The sequence below is a fragment of the Agelaius phoeniceus genome, chromosome 15 (assembly GCF_051311805.1).
Source record: "Agelaius phoeniceus isolate bAgePho1 chromosome 15, bAgePho1.hap1, whole genome shotgun sequence".
Classification (NCBI taxonomy): Eukaryota; Metazoa; Chordata; class Aves; order Passeriformes; family Icteridae; genus Agelaius; species Agelaius phoeniceus.
This window is the reverse complement of record NC_135279.1, coordinates 11584250-11607232: the sequence shown is the minus strand read 5'-3', so window position 1 is coordinate 11607232 and position 22983 is coordinate 11584250. Positions and strand designations below refer to the sequence as shown.

The window sequence follows — 22983 nt, the reverse complement described above, 5'->3', positions numbered from 1 at the left end:
AGGCAATTATATAATAGGTTATAATAGCAAACAATAGAAATATGATTTCTGTTGAAGGTATTTACCTTTCTGAAGATCTGTGGAATTGTATAATAACATAGGGAATGACCTGTGAGCTCTGGGAAATAACTTGAGATACACAAGTAAAGAAAACTTTGAAATTCAAATATAAATAAACTTTTTGATGTTTCTTGTAGCCTAAAATATTTTATTTTACTTCAAAGACACAACTAAATAATAATTTTGTCTGAGGCAGAAAACTGCTGTTTTCATAACTTCCTTTAAGTGAGAGTAGTTGCATTTATTCATTGTACTCGGGATTTGCTTTATTCATCTGAGAATCCTGCGGTGCTGGATCAGGGTGATGAGATCCTTTACAGGAGAACAGTCTCAGGATCTCAGACACATGACTGTCTCAACCCAGCAGCAGTTAGATTACATTTTCCACTCCAGGTTCACTTTAATCAATCTTCCTCTTATTATCCCGAGACAGCAAAGCAGAGAGAGCTGGAAGAGCTGTGGCAGAAGCTCAGGGGTTTCAGTGATGTGCAGATTGCTGCCTCAGGAGCGCTGCAGTGTCGTGATTCAGTCTGGTGACCTGTCAGAAATTAAAATCGAGTGTCACAGAGTCTTGCTAAACTAATTAAGGTTACAGGAAGCTTATCAGCCAGAACTGCTCCATTTAACTTCAGTGCATGAAATCCATTGTACTGTGAGGCTGCGCCATTATCTAAATCACCATGGAAAAACATAAATATAACAGAAATATTATAAATACTGGCTACCCTCAGGAGACTCAGATTCATGCTCTTGATGCTGAAACCCTCCAGTCTCTTGTTTCAGATTTCATATATCAGGGTCAAAACTTTGCTGCTAAGGAGTCAAGCTCTGCTGACACTCATTTGGCTTTCAGAGCCAAGTCTCTTGCTTGATTCTTTCTGTAACATGGTTTTTCTGAGAGCTGGGGTGGAAGATAAACAGCCCATCTCAGCTGCTTTGCTCAGTTGACAAATGAGAATTGCTGATGAATAATTCCAGGAGAGTTGCAGCAAAATAAATGGTAAGCTTGGTGTTGGGATCTTCTTTTTGGAAAGATCATAAACTTGTGAAGATGTAATTCCCATCAAGGAAAATTTCCCTAGTAAGTTTTAGGACACTCAGTTAATTACAAATGTTTCACAGATTTTAAGCCAGTTTGGCAAGTCAGATTTGATAGAGAGAATTCAACTTGGGTTCTGTGTAACATTCCTGATGTCATTGTTTGTGGCTTTTTTATATGTTTTGCGGATTTTTTTTTTTATTTTGAAGATTTACAGAATGTGAAAAATACTTTTTTTGAAAGGGCATATGACTATTTTGGCATTTCTTTGGTATCATCCATTCCTTCAACCATTCTTTCTACTTTTATATGTCACTTTGTGTATTTTGTGGTGTCTCCAACATTAAGCAGACTTTTTATATTATTTTTTTCTCAATGAGAGACTGAGAGATAATTTTGAATCAAACATTGTAGTGGTTGGTTTTAAATAAAGAGAGGATTGAAAGGATTGTCAATCAGCAGTTTTAAATGTTATCAACAGTTTTTGAAATGTACATATTAAATAAATATAGTGCTTGTGCAAAATCTTCAGCTTCAAGCATCTTCAGAAGGGAATTATTGTGTTTTAAAACAACCATATGTGGAAATGTAGTAAAGCATTTTTACAAGTTAGTAATACCCAGGAATGTGATGAGGAGTGGACTTAAGCCAAACCACAAAGGAGTTTTCCATTCATTACTGCAGAGCAGTGATTAATAGTTTCTTCAACTTCACTGTCTTATACTAGGTTTACAATATACAGAATGTTTATTATATACATTAGATATTGTATATTTCTTCTGCTTATTTTTTTCTCCTCTGAAGTTTCCTGCCTTTTTTGCTTCCAGTGTTTCAGTAGCTGTTTTCTAGCCCTGTTAATACAAGTGTTGGTTACAGTTTTAAGCTGCAGTGTGAATCAGTCCTGATTTGTGTAATGCAGAAGAAGGAGCTATATTTTAAATGTGTTTTCTCACATTGGACCTTATTATTATGCTTTGAAAAAATTTACATCTGGTAGAGTCTTTTGCATTAGACACCCACTGTCATTGTGAATATTCATGACCTCTATTCCCTTTTTTGCCTTGATCCTTTTTCCAAAATAAAAAGAGGATCAGCAATATGTCAGTTATTGGCCCATGGGTAGGTTTAGCCAAGGCCTGTGTTCTACTCTTTTTAAACTAATAATAGGCCCAAACTGATTTTTTTCTTGGTTTTTTTTTTCTTAAACATATATTTGAGAGCATGAATGAAATGTCAGAACATAAATGAGAATGCCAGTATTCAGATTTGATGCTTTCCTGTCCAGTATCTTCTGTTACATAATTGAAGTTGATGGCCATTCTCTGACACCATGTCTGGCTGTAATACTTCTATTTATTCTATTTATTCTTCTATTTATCTAAATGCAAGTTTAAATCCTCAGTGTATTTACACTTCCAGCAGCTAAAATGTTTGCAGGCAACCACTGCACAGAGTTGATGTGCAGAATAAAAGTTACTCATGAATATGCTAATACTAATGAAACTGTTTGATACTTTTGTATTCATATAGAAAAATATGCATAAACATTAACTTTGTCTTATATTTGCTGTTCTTTTGTTCATTGTATGAAATAAAGAAGAGGGAAAGTGGAAAGGGTGAGGTGAGGAAAAAAGGAAATATCTTTTCTTTGATCACAATAGAATAGGGGTAATGATCCATTTTCTGATGCCTCAATTTTTGCTCTGGACAGAACAAAAAAACTTTATTAAATTTAAATCGAGGCAAACGATGGCATAATAATGAAATCATTAAAAATAATGAAACTTACAAAATTGATAATATTTACAGAAAATATGTTTGCTTCTTTATAGTCTAGGTTTTTCTTGCAACTTGGTCAACACTAGTAGAGTTTTATACAGTTTTTCATGTCCAGGGCAGCTGAGGAACCTCTTTATTTCTATGGGAGAAGTGTCAGTGTGGCTGTACTGCAAACAGTCAGTGCCTTTGCAGTTGGTGTCTGTGCCCTGCTTTACACTGACCCCATCATCAGGAGCTTTGGGCTTGCAGTTCTCTCAGCTCATTAGAATTAGTTCTTTGTGCAAGGCTGTGAAAATGAATTTGCTCCTGTTTCCTCTAACTTATACTGGTTCTGACAGTCTCATCTTTTGAATTTAAAAGGATGCTAAACCTTAACAAAATAAAATCATCCTTTCCTTCTATTCCTCTACTTCTTTTGTGTGCCTCTCTTCCTAGAGACAAGATATTTACATGTTTGTTTTGATATTTATCCCTAGAATAGAGGGGAATGCCCATATTTCATGTGAGTTTAACAGACTTTTTTCTTGTCTAGATGAGAGTGTTCTTAATGCCAACATGTAAAGGGTCTCGGGATACTTTAGGGACATTTTGTACCAGCACACCTTTTTTGAATTACTTTTTCATTTGGGATTTTGAAAACAGATGCCTCTCTCCTTTCTAAGGAATAGATCACAGTTTACGTTACAGGTTTTGCTTTTTTCTATCTTATCAATTTCACTTTGAAATATGTAGCTTGGAACATCTTTGGGGTTTTTTAAAATTATCATTAAAAATAAAAACCTAAATTCAAAAGCTTGTGACAGTTTTATAATAATTTCAAAGGAGTTCTGTTTTGACCATCAGAAACTCCAGTCACGTCTGAAAACTAGGGCCAACAGATGACAAATAATTTTTAGTCAGAACACCAGCTCTTTCTGGAACACAGTGTGTTTGATTTTAAACTCCAGCCTGGTGACTTGGCTTTTCTTTCAGCTATGCCAGTGCTCCAAATTTACAGTTTTATGTAATTCACTTCTATGCAATGAACCATGTATGTTTAGGGTTTTTCCTCCTCTTCTTTTCCTCTTTTACTGAGGTGTAAAAAGGAAAGCATGTTCTATGCATTTATGCAATATATTAATACATGTAGGTTATTCCTTGGAATAGGAATAAAATGCAGCTTTCCAAGGATAATAGAGAATCAATTGCTGCAGATCATTACTTGATGATGTGATATATTAGTATAATGAAGACTAATAAATTTTCCAATGGAGATTTTCTGATTGCTGGTTATGAATCAAATCCTGCAGAACAGTGATGAAGCATAACAGTAAAATTCTTTTAGATGTAGGTGGAACACTTGCAAGCAGAATTTCATCCTGACCCTGGGGAGGTGGGAAGAGATTTCAGATCATTAAAACTGATCAGATTGTAGAACAGCACCAGGTGAATATATTTGGTATTTATATATAACTGGAAAGGCTTATTTGGTGTTTGCCTGCTTTGGTCCCTGCAGAGTGGCTGTTGTGGCACCTGGCTAAAGGTGCTGGGGTTGCAGGCATGGCCAGGGGTGCTGCAAGGGAAGGGGATTGGCCTGGCACCAGTGCAGACTGGAGGGACAGCAGTGATACCATCTGTGCTTTGTGTTGGGAAGGAGGAAATGCAGCAACTATTCACAACAGAACATGTATTTCCCCCTGCTTCACTGAAAATTGAAGAGACATTTTCAAGCCCATGTACATGGCCTCTTCTGGAGAGGGATGAGAAAAAAACAATGAGTCTTTCCTCCACTGAAATGCACATTTCTGTAAGAAATAGTTTATACTGATTGTTCTGAGTGCACACTGTTCTGCAGAAGAGGCAGGGTCACTTAGTTCCAGGGTTCTGTGTCATTGCTTACAGAATTCTGCTGAAATAGCCACAGTTCTCACAGACCCTCCCTAGTTCAAGGGTGGGTATTGTACATTGTAAAGAGAATAACTACAGAAACCCAATTTCAGTGATTTCCTACTGAGGTGTTCAGTCTGGGAAACTGCAGAATAAGAAAAATTTATTTTTGTATTATCTGAGACATTCTATATAGCGTTCACATGTCAAATATCCTTCTAAATGAGAATGCTTGTAAAATACACTTGTGGCATATGCTTTTGAAGTAGTTCAGCAGGAAGATAAATTTTTCTTTTCCAACTGTAATAAAAATGCTTTAAATAGTGGACTCTCCTTTACAATATAAAGCAGGGAATAAGAACTGATATTGCCATTTATGTGAGTCTTTCTCCACAGGGTTGCTCTCAATATATTTTTTGTACTATTTGTAGAGGTTTTTTTAGCACTGGCTAAATATAATGATTATTCTGCATCTGGATAACAATTTTGACCAAGGTATAACCTTTGTAAATGCATTATTCTTTAAAAATCAAGAGGTCAAAACATCTCTGAAGCACTGTACAGTGGTGGTCTGCATCAAGACAGTACAAGTCTCATAATACTGTGAATAATTACTGAGATGCTAATTGTGCTCTCTGAATTGTCCCCCTGAAGTAACCAGAGTTACTTAATCTGTAAAATTAAGACAAAGTATTTAGCTTAGGAACCTTCAAAAATTCCCATTGGTTTCAGTGCCCAGGGAAAAGTTAACAGACTTGGAAGAAATTTTAATTTAGGGAAGTCTTTGAGTGGTGACTGCAAGAGACAGAAGACTTGATCCAGAGCTCTATTGAATACAGTGGAGACCCTGAAGTTAAATTTGGATCTGTGAATGTTCCTATTTCCTAGAACTCCCAGGCTTGTAAAGTGCTACAGGCTGTTAAATGTCTACAATTTTTTAAATTTTATTTTTAAATATTGAAGTAATAACTTTCAAGTCATTCATTAAATTTAAGTGCCCCATCTTCTTTGTGTTCTCACTGCTGTTATTAAGCACATACAAGTTGCTCAGTACTGTAAAAGTAAATAAATCTACTCATGGAAATTCTGAACAGAAATGTTTGCCTTTAGGAACAGTAACAATGCATACATATGTATTTGCATTGATGTTTTTTTGCATATGTGTGTTTCAATGCACACTTTTTCTGTTTGTTTTTCTGCTCCCAGGACTATACCTTGACAATGTACTTCCAGCAAGCGTGGAGGGACAAGAGGCTGTCCTATAATGTAATACCTCTAAACCTTACCCTGGACAACAGAGTAGCTGATCAGCTCTGGGTGCCTGATACCTATTTCCTGAATGACAAGAAGTCATTTGTTCATGGTGTTACTGTGAAGAACAGAATGATTCGTCTGCATCCAGATGGAACCGTCCTTTATGGGCTCAGGTCAGTATGAACATTTCTAACTCTTCTGCCTCTTAATTTAAAACCATGATTAAAAACTAAAAATAAAAACCTTTCCTTGTTCTTTTTTGTTTGTTTTTTAATGCTTTTTATTTCTGTATTCTATATAACTGATGATATTCCAGAAAAAAAAAAAGCATTCTAAGCTTGTATTGCAAATCTAAGGATTTTTATACAAATTTTTGAGATAAACTATTTTTAGTACAGTTCAGAGACTTGTATTAAGAACAAATAAGACTGTAAATATTATTTGAAATACTCATTCTAGATTGAAAGCCTAGTTTAGAACTGCTTCTTCAAAGAAATTGAAATATGAAATACAAAGTGAGGATTAGAGAAAACAGAAAATGTATATGACAGCTGAACTGATAGTTTAACTGATATGCTTTAAAAATATTTTTGATTGAATATTAGATTGGTTTGAATGCTACCCAGATGTATCAGTTTTCTGATTTTCACTGGGATGTGGTATGGCTTGAAATGTTTTACAGCCTGTTGTTCTGTGTGACTGTATGGAGAGGGATGACTGGGAAAATCAACACAAGGGCTTCACTCTTAAGAAGCTCTGAAAACTTGGGAAATTGTCTGTTTAGTGATGTCAGCAGGATAAATTATTGCTGAGAAATGGATTTAAAAATACAACTGAAAAAGGTGACTGCCAGTGCTGTGTGGGTAGGTACCAAAACAGCAGGAAAGCATTGCCTGGGTTAACAACAGGAAAAGCTGCAGAGCTGGGGATTGTGTTTACCAAAGTTGCCTGTGTCCAGTTGTGTTTTTTGTGGGAGCAGTTCAGGTTCTGGCACTGTGGCTGTGAGCAAGTCTGGAGTTGATTGTTCAGTGAACCAACAGAGACTTGGTTCCTTGAAATGCAGCTTAGTTTAAAGTGAAATATAAACCAGCTACATTTATATTAATGGAGTGAGAGCCAGCATAACAATGGTTTGTTTTCAATTTAAGATTCTGAAATCATAATCTTTATTATTTTCTTCTAGAATAAATTAGGAATAAATATCAGATTTAATGTCTTCAATAATGCTAACTTTTTTTTCTATTTGTCCCATTTTTTATTCTGAGTGCTTAAGCATCTGTAATCATTTCTGTTTTTTTAAAAGGTTGGTAAACAGTAAGTAGAGCTCACAAAAAATTGTCCACAGAAGAATCAAGTAAAAAGAAGTTTTGTTTTCTGGGAGTTTCTTTTGATGCTCGTTTGTTTCTTAAAACCCTAAAAACCTTTCATGAAATATACTTTGTTTAAGGTTTTGAGGGTGTTGTTTGTTTTTTTTTTTTGAGCTGCACCAGTGTTGATACTGCTTGATTGTTTTGGGTGAAACCTTTCCTCCTTTTCATTCAGCATAAGTAGGAAATCAGTTTTAACATCTCTTATGAGATGCAGTAAAGTGAAATGGTATCTATTCTTCACTTAAAGCTGTTTAATGTAATTAGGGGAATCATTATTAGTGCTTTGAGCCTTTATTTCCCAGAGTTATTTTCTTCAATACTTGCAATCCCAACATGTTATCCAAAATGGTTTTAGAATAATTCTAAAGTGGACTTTTTTTTCTATTGTAGGACTTGTGCATGGCCCAGAGTTAAAGGTATTTAGACAGCTTTTTTTCCTAGGTACAAAAAAATTGACTTTAGGAAATAATTTTCTGGCATACCTAGCAGTCTCACATTTGAGATTATCAGTTCTTAAATCTCTTTTAAGGCTCTACGTGGTGCATTTCCCGAGTGCTGTTTGCCCTGTGAGCTGGCACAGGGTGAATGCTGGCTGTGAACTGTACCTAGGGGCAGGGTGAGTGTCACCCAAGGCTGGGGACTGCAGCTGCCTCAGTGCTGTGGCAGCTCTGTCCTTGGGCAGCACAGAGGTGAAGGGCACTGCTGGTTCTTGTTGTTCTGGGCTGGGGACTGTGGAACATAGCAGGGACTTAATAGAGGACATGGGAAGAGAGCTGCTTCTTACAGGTCTGATTCTTAATGAACCCCAGACATGCCTTGAGAAATGTAGAATTGATTCCTGCTCCTCATACTCAGCCCACTAGGGCTCAAAGTCTTTGTGGCTAAAACCCCCTGGGCTGCATGGGGAAAATGCACCAGTGGAAATACACCAGGGTTATGTCACTGCCCATATTCTGCTTTTTGCCTTCCCTGGATCAAGTGGCAATCAATGATCTCATTCTAATATGAAGGTTTTAATTTTATAGCTTTAAGTAGCTTTATCTATTTAATCTAAATTCAACTCAGATTTATTGTTATTTCAAATGTCCACATAACTGATATATTTAATTCTTGCTTATTAGTAATTTCCACATCTTAAAAATGCCTGCTTAGGGAGTTGTATTTCTCACATATCTAAAACCCCTTATCACTATTTATTCTGAAAATCTACTGTTGTTGCTGCATTAATTTACTTTAGCTTGTACCTGCAGTCACATATTCTTACTGTGGGATTCATTTTTCTGAGGTGAGATCCCTTTAAGTATCAGTCTGAAATGTTTCACCTCCCTATACATCTACTTATAACCATCATAACATAGACACATGAATAAATGTTGCTGTGAATTTGGTTGCATTTACCTTGATTGCTGTAACCAAATCCATTGAACAGCAAGTGATTTTATCAGTACCAATGTAACCATCCCTTTCTTTGTGTCCCTGCAGTTGAATTTCTATTTCCTACAGCAAGCAGTGATCCCTTAACGTTGTTCTCTTTGCTTTTGTGAGCAGAGCCCATACATGGTGTGCATGCTATGTCTGATTAGATTTGATGTTGGGAAGGTGAATTTCAGGAAGGACTAAGGGGAAGTTTTGTGAGCACCTGGATTATGCTGCTGCTGAAAGTGGGGAGAAAAAAGAGAAATGGCTAATAATAAATGGCTAATAATGGATGGAGACATCTAAATGGCTGGTATGTTGTCCTCATAGCCTGCCTTCTCCACTGCCACAGGGCATGAGTTAAGGGCATATCTAAATTCTTGACCTTGTTTTTACAGAGAACATGACTTGCTGGTTGCTTTTAGGTTAAGAAGGACTTTTATTTCTGAGGGATAACTGCCAGCTATTTATGTTTTGGGAAAATGTTTTATTTAGTTTTTTTTTCATATTCCATCTGTCAAGAAAATTATTCACTGCTGCCAAGACCAGGACATGCAGTAGATGATATACTTAAATCACCTAAATGGTAGAAAATTGTAAACATGTAGTCTTAAATGAAGAGTCATTACAGGGAAAATTACCATGTTGGAAATTAAGATGACTTGCAAGAGGATATTAGTGATTTGACAACATTTAGAACAGTAAATTTAGGCATTCAAATCTAGGATAGCAAACAGTATAGGTTGAATAAAACTTGCCAATTTAGAATTACTGATTTTTGAGTAACCATGTTATGGTGTCTCTCTGGAACTTGCCTCTTTGCTTGTAGAGTCTTGTGATGCCATGTGTCAGAGTAAGGGGGAAATTTAGTTTAGAATACAAGGATTAAAAATAGTTGAAGAAGTGGCTGAAGACCATGTTTTGTTACCAGGCTATTTACAGAGATATTGACCCTTGCATACACTTCTCCCAATATTCCTCACCAGAGAGCTCTGTGACAGTGGGTAGAGAACTGGTAATTATTTGACCAAGAGCATTGTATGCTTTTGTATCTCTTCAGTAGGATGTTTTTATGCTTTCTGTAAATGAAGTTTGTGGGTGTTTTTTACAGAAAAATGTCATATATACAGAACACCTGATACAAACAATGTTCTGTCCTTTTTAGCCAGAAGGAAAATAAAAGGAAGCAGAACAGAGGAGAATTTTTTAGAAATTAAAGACTTTTCCCCTTTGAAAGTCCAGCAGTTTTACTTGCCAAGGTTCATCTAATGCATTACCAACTATGAGTCTCCAACTCAGCCAGCAGTAATTCCTGTTTGACTGATGGAACACAGTAATCTCCCACAAATGAGAGAATTATGTGTATGATGGACTTGCTTTGTTCTCCATTTCCTGCTACCAGCATTGAGTCACAAAATCCTAAACAGTCCTGGATGACTCTGTTTTGTGTTGTCTCAGCTGTGCCTTCTGCTGTCTGCTCACTCAGTTTCAGCTACTTGGAAATTTTCACTTCTGCAAATAAAATAGATTCTGCCATATTTTTCTCTGGTAAGACAGCATTGGGCATTTTTGTTGCATTGAGACTTGTTCAGCAGTTTAACTCCTCAAAGGCTGCTCATTGTCTGTGGAATCCCATGGACAATTTTAAAAGCAATTACTTTGCAAATGTCTTTAGTTCTCAGACCACGTTCTTTGAGAGGTGAAGTGTTCACACCAGCTACCCTTCAGTAAAGCATTTGATGTTATTTTGCTACTCTTTTCTTTTTGTTCTCATTTGGTTTTGTTTGTTTTTTGGGTGTGTTTGTCTTTTTGGGGGGTTAGGGTTTTTGTTTTGCTTTTTGGGTTTTTTTTTTCCTGATAGTGCTTAACTTTAATTGAATGCTAAGTATAATTTGGAGGTACAGATCCATTTTTCAGTTTTCAAATAATAAAATAATTTGTACTAGCTGGAACTCTGGAGGTGCTCAAGACCAGGTGTGAGGGGGCTCAAGAGCCAGGTGGGAGCTGTCCCTGCTCATGGCAGGGTTTTAGGATGGTTATTAAGATCCATTCTAACCCCTTAAATTTTGTGATTCTGTGAATTAAAATTAAGTTTTTGCACTGCCTGCAATATTTCAAATACCCTTGTTATTCCAAAATATCTTTTGCAAGAAAGCAGCAGACCTGTCTTGTCTTTTTGCTGCAATATGATGTTTCCAGAAGCTGGACAGAAGGTGTTTAGGACTTTTAACGCACATTCATGTTAAACAAAAAATTTTCTCAAAATCTTTTCACTTTGGGGATTTCAGAAGAGATAAGAAGAACCTGGACTTCTTTTTTGGGGAGAATATATTATTTTGGATGCTCTGCTCTTGATCATGATGCCTGTCAAGGGGGCAGGTGTTTCTGCTTCCATCACATTTTTGCCTCTCTTGGCCGTGCAGCCCTTCACACCAACTGGGGCCTTGTCCAGCCTCAGAGGAGAAGAGGAAATAAACATTATAATGAGGTACCCTCTAGCATCAATAGCACCAACAGTATCTCAGAGTAGTGTTGCTGTTTGTTAAAATAAATAAGTGAATATTATGTGTATTTTTATTAGGATGTCTGAAGTGTCAGTAGCTTTCTGTTCTCCAATTAAAAGTACAAGTTTTGTTAATTTTGGATAAATAGGCATTGCAAAAAGGAGGTGAAAAGTAGTTTTTATATGACTTGTTTGAACATGAGAATATCAGTCTGAGAAAAAGCATTTTCATTGTGTTAATTTGTTTGTGCTGGTGCTCACACCTATAGATGCAATTCTGACTTTTCATTTGCCAACACTTGCCAAAGCTAATTCACAGTCTGGCATGCAGTTGTTTACTCTTGCACAAGAAATGAGGTTAATTCCATTTCTGTGTCCAGGTTTTCAAGGCTGTTAGTGTACACAGACATGTGTAAGAGCCCTTAAATCTTGTATGCAGGTGGTCAAAGCAAGAAATTTTTGTCAACTTGGAGAAATAAATGCAAATGTAGTAAAACATCATTTCAAACTGAAGTCATGTAGCTGTTGCAAAGACTTGAAAAAATGGAATATTGTATAATTATGTAGAATTTCAAGTACAAAGAATTTCTGCATTAACAAGGAATCATTACCACCCCAATCTGATTATTTGGAAATCCTGGGGCAGGACATGTCTGATAATGGCTCTTTTCTTGCAAAAATATAGATCCAGCATAAGGAAAGGAACTTAAATTCCAGTGTGTCTCGTAAGTGAATTAATTGTTGTTTTAAATAAACAAGGTATCAGCTCTGGCCCAAGGTGTGCCCAGATGCTATTTTCCTTTCTCATGCAAATAGTTCTTTTGTAAGTTCCAAGGAATAAAGCGGAGAAATGCAACTACTGCTATTTCTATTAACACTGTATCTGTGAACTGAAGATTTGGGCATGAAACAAATGATCCAGCTTCTCTGCTCAGTTGTTCCATTTGGTGAATTGAGCACTAAAACCTACCTTCTCACAGGGGTGTTGTGAAGATTAATTAATTAGTTTGTAAAGTGCTTTGATCCCATAAAACACTACACAAGTGCCAAGCATTATTATGAAGAATTATAAAATGCCAGCCCTCATGTGCACCTTGGGATGGCCGGGTTATGGATACAAATCTGCTTTATTTTCTCAGAATCCCATTGTTCCACTTTCCCTACATAGCAGCCCATTCACAAAATGAGCCAGTTTTAGGAAAGATGCAATTTCTGGGGGGGGGAAAAAAAGGGACATCATTGACTCTCATAAATATCTCTTTTCAATTAAAGACTCATAGATTATTATGCATTTTTCTGTAGGATTTGGAATGGCATCTTTTCACCATTCCTTCTCAGCAGGAGGGAGAGTAGTTGTGTTTTAAATATCTCTCCTATCTGAAAGAAAACAAAGATATCTTTCTATTTCAGTTCCTTTATTAGATTTTAAGTATGGGATAAGTATTCAGAAGGGTCTTTTGCTTTTATTTTTTTTATGAAGTAGCTGTTAAGTCATTAGTATGTGAACAATTAATTCAATTAAGCTTATATAAAAAAAAAGCTTTAAGTCACAGCAATCCTTTCCATTAAAAGCCCTATTATCCAAAATTATTACATTGCAATGAAGTGAAAAGAATTCAGAGTTTTATTGCCTAACAGACAGACTGTGGCATTTAGTCTTTATTAGTAAGAGAAACTCCATCAGCTACAGAACCATGAAATAGTTTAAGTTGCTCCAAGGGTATTGCATATTCCAAAAAACAAATAGAGGTCATCAAACATTTAGTCTTAAATTAAAATATAATAATTTATATAATTTAGAATCACAGCAATCTATCATTTCTCTTCTGCAATGTCTTTGATCATATTTGAGTGAATAGTTGGTGACCCTGAGAAGGGAGATTTTCCAGTTGGAAGGACACACATAAAAATCTCACAATTCTCTGATCAATACTCAGGTTGATAGATGCTAAATGTGTGTATACAAACACATGCTTACATATATGATATATATTTCATAAACAAATACATTATATTTGTATATGTATAAATTCTACTTGCACATATTGATGGATCTCAGAAGTAGGAGCAGGGTTGGGGTCCTTGTGTGTATATAGGACACTGTAGAACTAATAATACCTCTTGTGGGTCACACATAATCACTTTCAAGTTGTTGTGATTTTAGAGATGAAGCTTTTCTTTGACATTTTAATGTAAGTCATTGTAGAATACTATTTATTGAATGGAAGAATATGGGGTTTTTTCCCCTACCAAATGTCTTATCTGAAGGTGTAAGTACTTGGATTTAGTTTTTATTCTGGTTAAATATCTAGTTTGGGTAATTTTTTTCACCCAGGACACGTTTCCTTTATGTTTTAATGCATTTTCTGGGAAGATAATTACTGATTTCTTCACCCATTGTTTTATCCTACTTTGTTACTCAACTTTAAACATTGGTAAAATGTTTTCTGAAAGATAAGGATTACCTAAACTCCTCAGGTGTAAGGGGTTTGTTGGGGTCTCTTTTCTTGCATCTCCTGGATCCATTTCTTTATTTCTCTGAAAATCCAAATTTCTTGTGCAAAGTAATTGAAGAGAGCTCTTCCTTGAACAGTTTTCAGTCCTGCTTAGCAGGAAAGAAACTAGGATAAATTATAAGAAATTCTGGGGGTTTGTGCTTCCAGGTATGTTCTCCAGACTCAGGATGTGTGTAAGCCTCTGCAGAAGAGCATTTAGAGCTGTGTCTATCAGTGATTTTTAGATGATAATGCAGATATTTCTACTTGCTGCTCAGTGACTAGAATTTTTTCCTCCTCTAAATTACTTGTGTAAGATCATATTTTTTTTTTCTCTTTCTGAATAGTCATTCCTAGAACATTTAGTGCATCTGCTAGTCTAGAACTATCTGAGAAGAGAGAGAATAGAAAACGTTTGGAAAACCCTTTTTTAAAACGTACATGAATGTGCCATCTGTACGAGCAGATGGCAAGAACGTCTCAGGGCCAGGAGGAGGCTGTGAGATCACATCTCAAGGAGAGAGCTCCATGAGCCATGTTCCTTGTGTCAGAACAAGGAGGACAACTCAGCAGTGCCCCACTGCCCTGGCCTGGGGGCTGCTCCCCCAGCATGGCTGGGCCAGCACAGAGGGTGTTGCAAGGTGGTGCCATCAGCACAGGGAAGGGTCCCCAGGGTTGGTGTTCTCTGGATGTGATCTTTCCTGGCACTTGCTCAGAAACAAGCAAATGTTCAGGACCCTGAATGGTTCTCACATATGGCTCTAAGTCCACATTCAGCATTTCCCAGGGAGGGTTGGCCAGAGTGCCTTATCCTGCTCAGCTTCTGAGTTGAGAGGTCACTGTTTGCTCTGCCTTCATGTGGTGCAGTGGGTCATTTTTGAGAGCACTTTTTAAAAAAACCACAGCAATTACAGAATATTGAATACATGTGACATCCTTCAATGGTTTACCTTGATTTTTTTTGTGGTGGCTGCTGCTGACACATCTACACATCTTAGAAATCCCTTGAGGAATGGCAACTCCACCCCTTTAGGGCAGCCTGTTACCATGTTTAACAGCCCTTACAGCAAAGAAATTTTTGCTAATGCTCACTCTACACCTCTCCTAGTTCAGCCTGAGCTGTTACTCTTGCCCTTTGCTTGTTGCTTGGTAGGAGAGAGTGACCCTCACCTGGTCCTCCTGCCAGGGAGCTGTGGAGAGGGAGAAGGTCTCCTCTGAGGCTCCTTCTCTCCAGGCTGAGCCCCCAGGTCCCTCAGGTGCTGCTCCAAACCCAGTCCCAGCTCCACTGCCCTTCTCTGGCCTTGCTCCAATGCCTCTGTGGCCCCTCTTCCTTGCAGGGAGGGGCCCTGAACTGAGCCCTGCACTTGTGTCAGTCATCCCAATCCCTTTCCACTATGGCATATATACAATAATTTTTCTGCTGCACAATGGCCCCCTGGTCCTCATGTGTGTTGTCCAAAAAAGTACTTACAGCTTATGGGTTTGTTTTCATTCACTGACAGGGAGCTGTCTCAGGACTGTTTATTAAAACTCTGACATTTTAAAATATTTGCTCCAAAAATTTATCTTGAAAAGTGAAAGGCATATGAAAGCATAAGACCTTTTAATGTGGAAAAATATCCTTTTCCCAAAGCCCTTTGCAGGGTTGTAAAGCCACTGGGGATTATAAAGTTAACATTTGTTTTCACATAAAAAATGTAGTGATAGACCTTAACAATCCCTGCAAGACTGAGATATCTTTACTATAGAAGGTGTTGCATCCTGCTTTTTTCCTATTTAAAGTGATAATGGAAAATTTATTCAGTATATATTGAAGAATGTTGTGGTGCATCCTCTTCAGTGTCAGAATGGAGAAAAACAGGGGATATGTAGCTGTTGGGGAAACACTTTGAGATCTCAGTTTAATTTGCATTAATCAAACTGGAACAGAGTAGGGTCAGGACCAAGTGCACCAGCATTATCTGGCTGGCTTCTCTCTCAGGGATCATAACTTTCTAACCTACTTCAGAGTGCTGTTTCTGTCAATCCAGAACCTATTCCCATTTGGAGATACCTGGGTAACCATCAGAAATATTGGAATAAGAAGGAAAATTTTCTTTATCACAATGTTGACATCCACAAATTCTGTGCTCTCTTTTTGTTCTTTGCAATGGTGAACTTTCTTTGTTGTGCAGGTTTTAACAGTGTTTGTAACTGGTAGAAATGCCAGCAAAAATTAGCTATCAGCAATACATCTTTGTAGCTTTGGAGTTTTTTAACTTAAAACCAAGATTGTGCCTTAAAATAATACTCTTGTACCTTAACAAGGCAATATGACTGATACTGCATAGGAAGAAACACTCACAACAAAATATGGAATACTTCTGCTGATGTGAGAAACCAATAAACATTAATTTACTGTAATCATAAAGCTTGTTACAGTCTACCTCATAGATATTTTTACTGAAATATTACAAATTTCAGGCAATGAAAAACTACTTGGAAAGAGCTTAGATGACTGCAGGCCATTAGTTTGTGTTCAGCTGAGGAGGTAAATTATTGTGATAATTTACCTGCTGATAATTTACCTTGCTGATAAGCTCTATCCTTCCAGGGTGATATCATCACCTGTGTTCTCACTGTATCATTCACTCTCTAGAAGAAGGCTCATGGCTTTTCCCTTTGGTTCTCCCTGTAAAAAGCAGAGATGACCATCAGTGCATGAGATGGAAAACAAGACAAAGGCAAGGAGGCAAATACTGAATATTCACCCCTCTCTCCTTCTATTTTTCATTACACACAACAGGAGCTATTTCATAGTTCCATCCCAGGGTGTATCTGATTCTTGGCAAACAACTGAGAGTAAAACACTGTGCATCTTTAAACACCAATCTGTGGGCTGCTTCTCCAGGGGAGTCCCAAAGCACCAATGGTTGGAATGTACAAATATTCCATAATGGTTATCCTGAAATGCCTTTGAATATTGTTTCACAGCATTAGTGTTGCTGCAGAAATGACACATGCAGCAGAGAGGAGATGACTTTTGTTGCTGTTGGATTTTTAAAGAGGTGGTAGAGTAGCTATAGGAAAGATATGCCATTAGTCATTTCCATGTAACTTTGCTATGCCTTCCAGAAATGCATTCAAGAGCTGCAATATTTATCTGAAAAAGAATTTTCTAAGGACACTGCCATGTGTTAAAGAAACATCCACCCCTTCTCCCAACCAGAGTGCTTTGTTTCTTTTTGAGGCAAGAGGTACTGAAAATAAACTCAAGATTACTTTTTCATAGCCTTCTGTCTTCATCTTCTAATGCAAGCTGGTTTTATGTTATAAAGAACTCACACTATCATTTCAAGTAAATTTTTTGCCCATTATTAAAACTGAAGGATATGGATAAAATGTTGAATGCTGTTGTTCAGGAAGGTATTTTTATTTTGCAGTTATATATGTCTGTAATAATACAAATACAAAAAAAACTTAGCCCGGCTTCAAAGGGTCCTAGAGTAATTTCCAGGTGCATATACTGCAGTATTCAGAATTATGATTTTTTTAAAGAAATAGTTAAATAAAAACCTGAGAAATCTAAGTTACAATCTTAGAAGAAATTGAAATCTGATTGAGGGTATAGAGATGTTTGTAGACAAGGATTAGGAGGAAACCTTTCCCTGCACAGGTGGTTCTGGAGGTTACCCCTGATGCTGCAGGTGGGGTCCCACTCATGCAAATCAACTGCAGCTGCACTTTGCCATTTAAGTCAGGCCTCCAGTCATCATCTCATTTCTGCTCCTCTGATTTAACTGGACAGACCCAAAGCTTCTATCATGGTGCTCTGTCTTTTTTTATAACTGAACACTTAAGGAAAGCCTTGTAAAAAAGATTATGTGTAGGGATATCTCAGAATCTGATACTGGGGTATTATGGTAAGTTTTTTGGTAGTTTCTTTAGTTTTGTTTATTTGCACTTTTTGGGGTTCTTTTTCTGTATTAGTATTTTGTTTCCATGAGTACTGAAGGTATTTTTCTGGTATTGAAGGAGATAGATTCCCATCCCAGCTGTCTTATCTGGTCACATCTTCCCTGGTTCACCTCATTTAATTTTCATTAAGGTTCATCTTTCCATTTTATTTCAATATGGCTTTAATTTCAGTACAATCTATATTTATGATTTATAGGACTGCTAAGAAAATTGGCTGTGTCCTGGTTTTAGAAATAGGGGTAAGACTGAACCAAGGCACTGAAATTGTTAACAGTGGGGAACACTACCCCACAAAACTGAAGACAAGTAAAAGAGCATGGAGTGTAGTTATTGTTTAATGCCAAGAATGAAAATAAATATTAAATGTTAACTATTAAATATTACCTGCCATTACAGATATTACAGAACTTGAGTAGTAATTTGTTCAGAGGACGGTAGGGATATTACATCAATATAAAGCAATTAGAAAATTCATGACTAGTAGATGAAATGCTCAAACTTTAGATAGGCAGAGATAATTATTACTTATCCATATGAAAGAAAAAAAAACATTGGTGAAGCAGTTTTTTGCACTTGTATGACCTTTTTATTAAGTTATATTTGTCGGTGCAATACGTAGTAAAAACAGGATTTTGTTTTGCTTTGTCAAGTATTGGCTCAGCAGATTGTGTGATGTGAGATGTGTGATGGCCAAACTGATAAACTGCTGGGCTGAATATCACTCCTAGAATCCTGAATCTCACACTCCTGCAACGTAGAGTGGGAATGCAGCAAATGTAATATTATGCCCTTGGCACAACCCCTAAACTAACCCCCTATTTATAGAAATAAAGTATCCTTATACTTCAAGACTTTTAAAATTCTGTTTCAGTTGAGAGAAATGAGCAGGCTATCAGGATTCATTTTGCTTGTTAGTTTAGACAGGGATGAAAAGTGAAAAGTTTTATTCCTCACAGTTCTTTGTTGTTCAGCACCTCTTACTAGCCCTGGAAAACATGATGTTCAAAGTGCTTTTTAAAAGACAGTGACAGTTCAGGCCTAGTGTGACACTCTATTATCCTCTGTTCTGAAGGTGTGATGCCAGTTAGGAGAACAGGGTGTCAGCTCTGCATCAGGGGATTGAGCTAAGGAAAAAGTTTTAGTGATGATGTTTTCTGCCCAGGAACATGGGAGAGTTTCCATTTAGTTAAACAAGTCCCTCTCAATGTTGGTACAAAGGATGAGTGTTAGTGAAACCATTCCCCTCCTCTGCTTGAGCATAACTTTTGTGTTATTTTCAATATTGAGTAGTAATGAAAATAGCACCCCTACCCCTCCCCTGCCCCCGAAATTTTAATTCATCAAATATAGTCTTAGCACTGATCAAGTTTTCCTGCTTTCTTCTTATTGTTTTGAAAATGCATTAGCAAAGCCAGAAAGAGAGAGGATAAGTTTTACTATTCCACCTCATCACTGTGCTCAGCCATGCTTTCTATCTAGCAATTTTCTAATGTCAAATCTCTCCAAGCTCTAAAACTTTAGGAAACATTTGGAAAAGCAATGTGGTTTTGTAGTCAGTTTTTCATTGAATTGCAGACCTTTATTATCCTGAGTTATTGTTTTTCACTAAAATTTCGCATGGGCTCTATTTTTCTTTCTCCTTATTGTGAAAGAGTGAGGGAGAGAGGAGGGTTGCCTTAGATTAATAGCACTGGATTGTCAGTGGATTTGATGTCATGCTTTTGCTTACCAACTACCCTTTCAAAAGGCATCATTTTCATCCAAATCCAGTGAGACCATTTTTAGAGCATTGTTTTGGAGCCACTGTGACAGCTTCAGTAAATGTGAATTTTAATTTATTTGTCTAATGAAGATGAGGACCTTGGCTAATGACTACATAGTCATAAGTGATGATGCTTTTCCTCCTACTCCCTCACTGCTTAGAGCATGTATTAATTGTGCAGATGGTAGTGGCTTAGCTGTGTGATATCTCCTCCTCTGGTGGCATTTACACTGTGCAAAGAGGGTGTATTGCCATCTCATTATTTAGCAGGATTTGTGATTCATCACCTGCCTTTTAAACCCAATACTGTGATCACATCTTGTTGCTAAGAGGCAGAATTTGCACGTGCACTTTCTTCTTTAAAGCACACCTGTGCCAAGCTTTGCCTGAAACCTTGGAGCAAATTAGAGCCAGGAGCACTGAAATTTCATCTTCATTCCTGCTAACAACATGTGACATTTGCAGTGCCAGCTTTATGTGGGTAACTGGAAGTCATTCCTTACGTGTTCAAGAGATTCTCAGGCTCTTCAGCTGGTGAACTTGCCAGAACTTAAGTGAGGATTTCCAGATGTTGAATTTTCACTAAAAGCGTTTCTTTTTTAATTTCTAGAATTTGAGCCTAATTTGTGTGTGACAGGTAAAAAAGAAATACTTTTACTGCTTGATTGTTTTGCTTTTCTACTCATGCATTTATTTGTTTTTATGGCTTGCAAGAAACAACAGGAGTAATTTAGGCACAACTAATGAAGAAAATTCCTTAAAATTTTATTTCTTCTTTGATTTCATCTGTCTTTCATGGCCATTCTGCTCCCCAGATTTTCTATTATTGCTTCTTTCACACAATAGTATTGGCATTTCTGTATTCAAACATTTTCTGGGCTTGTTCTCCAAAGTCACACATCTTATATATTTTACTAATAATTTAAAGGCTTGCTTTCTTTTAAGTATCACTGCTGTGTACCTGATCATTGTTTGCAAATGCTAGGGCCATTTGGTTTGGTCTTTTTTTGTTGTTGTTGTTTTGGTTTTGGTTTTTTTTTGGGTTTGTTTTTTTTTTTAATTTTGTTTAGGAAAGATCCTGTGCTGCAGGTGCAATTAAAGTTTATAATTACTTTTTAAAATCTACAGTTCTTTTTCTAGCAATGAGTTGTGACACAGGTGTCTCCTTAGCAAGTACATGTTTGGTGTTTCTGGCCATTCAGAGTTGAATTCCCCTCTACCTGAAGCTGCATGCAGGGGCTGGGGGATGCTGAGCCTTTGGGAGTGACACAAAGAAGTGATGCTGAGAGAGGGGACTCAGGGCTGTGTCTGGCATGTGTCAAGGTTTCCAAGATATAAACAGAAATGGGAATGAAGAAGTGACCTAAAAAAAAGTAGAATGAACCGAAGAGAGCCTGGTTTTCCTCCATATAGAGTTGGAGGCTTGACCCAGAGCATGGTTTCTGTTACCTAACACAGAAAATGCTTTGCAGAATATGCAGTTTGGTCTCTGAGTCAAGTGCTGGTATTGTGGATCTAGGAGTGCCTCTGCTATTCCAAGAACAGAGAAATTATTAACACCCTTGTAAGGCACTGCAGTCACGTTTGAATCTGTTGGTAGAAGAAGCCTTGGAGTAAATGGAAAGCTAAGGCAGATCCACTGCACCACAATCAAACTCTTAATACTTTCAGCATTAAAAATTTGAGATGGTAATTGTTGAAAATGCTGAGAAGTGGAGCCATTTTTAGCAAGCTGGTTATTGCCTCAGTTTCTTTGTCTCCATTAAATGTGGATCACAATATGAACAGACTCCCATCTAAATTCCTAAGAATGATTTCTGTACTTCAGTACTGATGTTCAGGTGGTTACTCTTCTCTTTTGTCAGCTTGGAGGGGCAGCAGGAGAAAAACATCTAGCCTGAACAGGAGAGTTTTTAAACCGCTGAAATTGTTCACTAAATTTCTGGTCTATGGTTAGAAATGAGATTTTACCACCTGAGAGAGATTTTGCAGTCACTGGCTCTAGCATTAGGTTAAATGAACATGGGTAATGCATGACAGAAGTGATAAATTCTGGCCAATGCTTGAAATATCTGAAAGTAAAAATAGTGATACGTTGTGACAATTAAAAAACCCTGAATGAACCCAGCAAAACCCAAATAGATGGATGTTTCTCCTAACACAGCATTTAAATGCAGGCTTGAGAGGGTGAATTGGGAAATGAGGAAAATGCTGAACTGGCTTAAAGAGAATTGTCTTACCCATTTAAAACATGGCACAGATAATTTTCATGTATCATCCCATGTTTGTCTCCTGCTTGCCCATGACAGTGTGTCTGTTTTGTTACAGTGTCCTCTCCTTCTGACCTCATATTGCAGGCAGCACCAACTTGAACTCCCCATCCCTGCTAAGATTTTGCTGCTGAGCAGTTATTTTTAAAAATCTCTTTCAGCAATTTGCCATGAGCACTCTGCCTCGTGGAGGGAGTGCTGCTTTTGTTACTGTGCTGGCCTTATCCTTGTACACTATAAAAGTTGAAAGGTCTGGCCAGGTGGGCAGTGGTGACTTTTCAGCATGGTAAGTGACAGCAGTGCTGACATAGCCGTGGTTCTGTGCTTCTGTGGGTTGGGCTGATGGCTGGGGTTGGTCATTGCTCACATGCCTGGCTCAGGAGTGCTGAGGATGAGTGGAGGGGACACAGCAGCCACCAACCCTGTGCTGTGCCTCAGGGATGGCTCTGTGCTCAACCTGCTGTGCCACTGGTGCTTTTGCTCCATGCCAGTGTTTGCAGTCACCTCAAAACACCTGTGCATTTAATCAAGTAAATGCTTCCCAAGGCTCTCAATTTGATTTACTGAGTTGCAGCATGTGTTGTCCTATTGTTGATGTATAAAAGACTTTTAAGTAAAGCATAGGAGTAATTTTAGGGATTGGTTTAAAAAAAAAAAGAAAGAAAGAAAAAGGTGCACTTTCTACAGCAAAATAATCACTTTAAAAATTCCCTGAATTGGAGGAATGGGACCCAGACAAATCTGACATATCTGAGATAAATATTTAATTTCTCATCAGGTGTATGTTTGCTGTGTTGGGTAGGACTGACATTTTCCATCTGACTTTTCATCTACCTCAAATGTGAACTAGTTTTAAATTGTTTCTTGGAGAAAAGAAGGTTCGTGTATAGACAAGGTAACAGAAAAAGCAATGGGGGACATATTTTTTAAATTAAATTATATAAGTACACACCACAGAGAAATCCTTCATATGTAGCCCATGTATTGATTCAACTTCCAGTGCAGTGTGAAGCATTAAAATGCAGCTCTGGCTGCACAGAATGTTGAAAGGGATCCCCACTGTCTGCTTAAGTCTATGGGAAGCCAAGACCTGATTAAACTCTGATTAGAATCTGTTGAACTCAGACTCTCTTTGAGACTGAGGGTGTCAGAGAGTCTGAGTTCAAGTGATTCTAATCTGCCTCAGGTCACACCCTCTCTGCTAATGGGCTT

General features: G+C 37.4%; 1 protein-coding gene across 2 annotated transcripts in view; it reads left to right on the top strand.

Moving 5' to 3' along the window:
* Positions 1 to 22983, top strand: part of GABRB2 (gamma-aminobutyric acid type A receptor subunit beta2) — a 138378-nt gene that overhangs the window by 41885 nt on the left and 73510 nt on the right. For both annotated transcript variants that reach the window (XM_054643086.2, XM_054643087.2), the window contains exon 6: positions 5951 to 6171. In XM_054643086.2, coding sequence (XP_054499061.1) covers positions 5951 to 6171 — 221 coding nt within the window. The remainder of the gene's footprint in view (positions 1 to 5950; positions 6172 to 22983) is intronic.